We start from the raw sequence: 4,931 nt of genomic DNA, 5'->3' as shown, positions 1-4,931 counted from the left end.
AATAGTGCAAACAAGTTGAACTAGCTATTGCTGGAATGTTATTAAACTAGTACCGTATTTTATATTTATCTTGGTAAGTAAGCCCACATTACTCATATACTTTTGACAAAGTATTCTGTAAACTTATATAGTCTTTGCATTATTGAGGTTGCAAATACGAACTATCCCCAAAAGTCATCTTTAATCACGGCATAAACACTTTCTCTTAATCATTCAGTGTGTGATGGATGAGGAACGTGAACGTGTGCTGTCAATCCTACGAGGAGGAGAGGGATGGAATCACCCGTATTCTTCAATAACATATTTCAAGCAGGATTTGGATGAAAAAGTTTTTTCATATGATAATTTGAATAGCGGATGGGTTTTGTATGAGGAATCATTAGGCCTACACAAAATCATAGGTCTGCTCAAAGAGATTGCATCGGACAGTTGGGTGCACTTGCATACTCTGATACAATTTTGGGGAGTGGTGAAAGTGGAGGGGAGCCATCACTACCTCTCTTCCTCACATCACCCTTTTTTTGTTAGTCATGAGCTCAACAAAGGATTATGTTGGTATAGGAAGATATGTAGTGATCATGAGTATGTCGTGGTGATCGACACCGACGGAGGAAGACATGACGAGCAGCAGCTTGGAGGCGTGGGACGGGTGTACCGAAACCTCCTACCCGAATCCACACCGGATCTGAGACTATACTCCACCCATGAATTTCCGACGCGGGATGAAGCTGCTCGCTGTGGTTTCAGACCTTACATCGCACTGCCTCTATTTGATTCGCATACCAATCAATGTTACGGTGTGTTGGAGATCTTTCAAAATCAATCTTCTCATTATTCGAGGGGTCGTTTACTTCATGTGATGGATCGAGCACTACAGGTTATTCTTCTCAAGGAACCCTACCTACAAATATACAACACACATGTTAATTTATAATTTCATACTCATCACTTTTTGGACTTTTGGTTTTGGTGCATGTGAACTTTCAATATTTTCTGATTTTTGTCTAAAAATTGTTTTTTAATATAAATACATAAATTTTAGATTTTTTTAGTTTTTCCCAACATTAAAAATCAAAACTGATGTAGCATATTATAGTGTATATGTGCCAATCAAAACAAGGATGTTTAAGTTTAAATTCAAATACGAGGTTGCGAGGCTTGGCTTGTGTAGCTTAGAACGGATGTTAGAGCTCAGGGCATCTCCATATATAAGATCAAGTAGAAATTTTGGAAGAACAACCAGGAGGGTGTAACAGAAGAAAAGGGAGAGAAAGGATATGTGAGGAAGATGATATATGGATTTTGTTTTTATATAGTTTTTAACATAATTCAGTTAAAACAATGCCACATCAATTTTGATTTTTATTTTAGGAAATATTGTATCCATAAAATAAAGTTTAGGAGAAAAATTAAAAAAATAGAGTTTATGTTTGAATTGATTTTTTGTGGATGAAATATGTAATTAGAAAAAATAGAATTTTTTAATAATCCCAAAAAATGAGTACAAACAAAACGAATAATAATTTTGAATGATTTTTGTAGAATTTTACATGATAGATCATAAGTATTTATAACCTAATTGGATGATTTAAGTGTGAACGATATCACAACTAATCAAGGAAATCCAATATTTTACTTTAAGTTTCGATTATTTTATCGATTATGTATTGATAATGATATCACTGCAGATCGTAGGGTTGAGGTCCAGTTACAATTCCATTGCTATTAGCGGCCACGGCCAGATAAAAGAAATGGTAAACTTAGCGTTCCTAATCATGTTTAAAATAAACTAGTATTTCAATTACCGCAGTGTCTTATTTCGTCATCTTAATATTAACAGCAACAACCTGAAAGTGAAGTAAGCGAGGCAATTGAATTGGCCATGGCGACAATCCCACAACTATATCTGGCACAAGTTTGGATCCCTTATAACGAGCATTGTGTTAACATGGCCACCAACTTATGTTGCATGGAGATGGTATCTTTCATAGATTCTCAAAATAAAATATTCAATTCATGGAATAATATTGATGTTTATATGCATGATTATCTTCAAGCTTGTGAATTTCATAAGCTTAAAGTAGATCTTTATAATTGCCATTCAAATTCTTGCCATCTCACTATATCTGAGAATTCGTTAGCCCACTACGCCCAGAGAGCTAAGATGTCCCATTGCCTTACAGTTTCTCATCAAAGTACTAGCAACCACTTGTATGTTATTCAATTTTTTCTTGGACCAAAATATATAGTACAAGATGCTTACGTTCACCGATCTCTACACTTGCTCTTAAGAATACTGGAGATCAATCTCAAGAGTGTAATGTTTGTATCTGGGAAACAACTTCTAGAAGAGTATCTAAGGCGTGATTCTATTGAATGCGGGTCAATTGATAGTTTAAGCTTGTTGACGTCTTACAAGCAAAACTTTTTGGAGTTGGACATGACAACATACTTGAAGATGGTTGACTCGTGTTGCCTAAATCCTTATTCCGCGGGTGTGGACAAAGGATGTGTTTTTCACTTGCCAGCTGGACAAAGTGTATGCGAAAAACATGTTAAAAGTAACTCATCAATGATCAAGAAGAAGATGGAAGGTTTCATGAGGAGAATAGCAGTGGAATCTTGGAAACACAATAAATGGATAGTCCAATTTTGGGCGCCGAAAATGACAAAGAATAGACTCTATCTAGAAACTTCAAATCAACCTTACGCTGTTGGTTGTCTTGCAAAAGGTATAGCTTCCTTTAGGAAACAATGTACAGAAAATTACTATTTTGTTGACGACCAAGCCAAACAAGATGAACTCGGACCCCCCGGACGTGTCTTCAGATTCAAACACCCTGAAATCAGCCCTGACCTCTTCTACTACACTACAGAAGAATTTCCAGTAAGAAACTTTTCAATGTTTCATTGTAATCGTGGATATTTGGTTTTACCTGTATTTGATGATGGAGGCAAAGGCATTCACAAGCTTGTGGGTGTGCTAGAGTTCCTAGGATTTTATTATTCTGACCTTCAAAACATCATAAAACTAATGGAGGTACGAGCTCTTGCCACTTTTGACTTGTCACTATATAAGAAATTGTTGTCAAAACAATGTCCACTTTCATGCAGGCAGAAAAACTATGGTCGAATCACATAGACTTCCACCAAAGATTTTTGGCAAATATTGAACCTGTCAATGTATGCTTTGACACAATTTTATAATTGTGATTATATCAATAATATGTCTTTATACTAATATATTCTTTTTTTGTCAGGTTGTCGATTCCAGAATAAAAGCTCTGACAGAGATCCGCCATGCCCTTAGCACAATCAATAATGACCTTCCCCAACTCCATATGGCAAATGTTTGGGTCTCCACTGGAGAATGTGTTACTATTAATACTAATTGGAGTTGCATGGACTTGGCATTTTCTACTAATTATTACTGGAAAATTATGCCTACAGATTCAGTTCACTGGATTCATATCCAACCCGGAAAAGGGATGATTGGGATGGTGTTGGCATCTGAAAACAAATCATGTTTTTGTCCAAATTTAAGTGAATTTGGCATAGTCGACCAGCCCCTGTCACACTATGACATGAGTGCTCGACGTGATGCTTGTTTTGCAATTTGTTTGCAAAGTCCACATACTGGACACCTTCTTTATGTTGTGGAGTTCTTTCTCTGCCAAGGTCCTGCAACATGTAAATATGTTAGGTCCGTTTTGAGTCTTCTATTGCCAATAGTAATGTATGAATTAAGATCATGTAAGCTAGCATGTGGGAAGCAACTAGGAGAGGAATTAGTGGTTGAAGTTATTGAATTTTCTTATGCAAACAAACTTGATTCATCTGAATTAGAGCCTGCATCTGTGTATCCAGTCATATTGAAAAGTGTGCAGTACAATCATAACGAGTACCATCACACTGAAGAAGAACAACAATATGAGTATCATCACACCGATGAAGAAGAAGAACAAAATGAGTACCATCACACTGATGAAGAGCAACAACAATACAATGAGTACCATCAATATACTGCAGAACAACACGGAGAAGAATGCACCGCTGTTGGCTCAGATTCAAATATAGAAGAAAGAAAGAAGAGAAAAAACTCCTTCAATCTTAGTTTTGAGGTTCTCAAATCACATTTTGGGAAGAAGCTAAAAGATGTTGCGAAAGAGCTTGGCGGTGAGTATAAATATAATCTATGGTTCAATCTTCTCCAAAACTAAATACTTATTACCTGCTGACATGAATGGGAATTAATTGTTCTTATAGTTGGAAGGTCAACAATAAAGCGTGCATGCAGACGAAATGGCATTTTTAGGTGGCCAAATAGAAGAGAACACAAGAAAAATCCATCCCTTTTCGAAGAACAAAGTACTGCAGATTCAAAGCAAGATATGTTGCCATCAACTAACCATGTTAATCAATTGGAGAATGTGACACAAATAAACACAGGAAGCGAAGGCAAAGTGATTGTAAAGGTGGAGTATAAGGAGGATAGAATAATATTTGAGTTGTCTCAGTCATTAGTAGGTTTGGCAAAGATTACTGAAGAAGTGGCGACAAGTCTAAATCTGGAGAAGGGCAGTTTCAAGTTGAAATACAACGATGAAGATGGCGATGAGATCTTATTAACCAGAGATGCTGATTTGAAACTTTGTCCAAAGATTCGAACAGCAATAGGCAAGCCACTCATCCAACTATTAGTTCAATGCTAGCTCCACTTTCTTAAGTTTCTGGATTGAATTGGCTTACACATTCTGCCTTTGATTGCTGGTGGCTTTGTTACGACATTGTGTGTATAATTCTCTGTTTCTTGGATTTTGGTGTGAAAGATTCTTTGTTGTGCTGCATATATAGCAAAAGAGTTTACAAAAATTCAAAACGATTCTCTTTGATTTTGTGATTGGAATAAACATTTACTTAAAGTAAAATAG

General features: G+C 36.3%; 1 protein-coding gene across 1 annotated transcript; it reads left to right on the top strand.

Moving 5' to 3' along the window:
• The first annotated feature begins 209 nt into the window (after window positions 1-209).
• Window positions 210-4,712, top strand: LOC125221373 (protein NLP6-like). Its single transcript, XM_048123492.1, has 6 exons — window positions 210-877; window positions 1,689-1,754; window positions 1,841-3,040; window positions 3,115-3,183; window positions 3,261-4,176; window positions 4,267-4,712. Exons 1-6 carry the CDS (start codon window positions 224-226, stop codon window positions 4,710-4,712), a joined length of 3,351 nt encoding a protein of 1,116 aa, XP_047979449.1. The 5' UTR covers window positions 210-223.
• The last annotated feature ends 219 nt before the right edge of the window (window positions 4,713-4,931 follow it).

This window comes from Salvia hispanica, chromosome 4 (genome assembly GCF_023119035.1).
Source record: "Salvia hispanica cultivar TCC Black 2014 chromosome 4, UniMelb_Shisp_WGS_1.0, whole genome shotgun sequence".
In the NCBI taxonomy this organism is placed as follows: Eukaryota; Viridiplantae; Streptophyta; class Magnoliopsida; order Lamiales; family Lamiaceae; genus Salvia; species Salvia hispanica.
The sequence above is the reverse complement of the archived record's forward strand: the minus strand, read 5'-3'. Positions and strand labels throughout refer to the sequence as shown.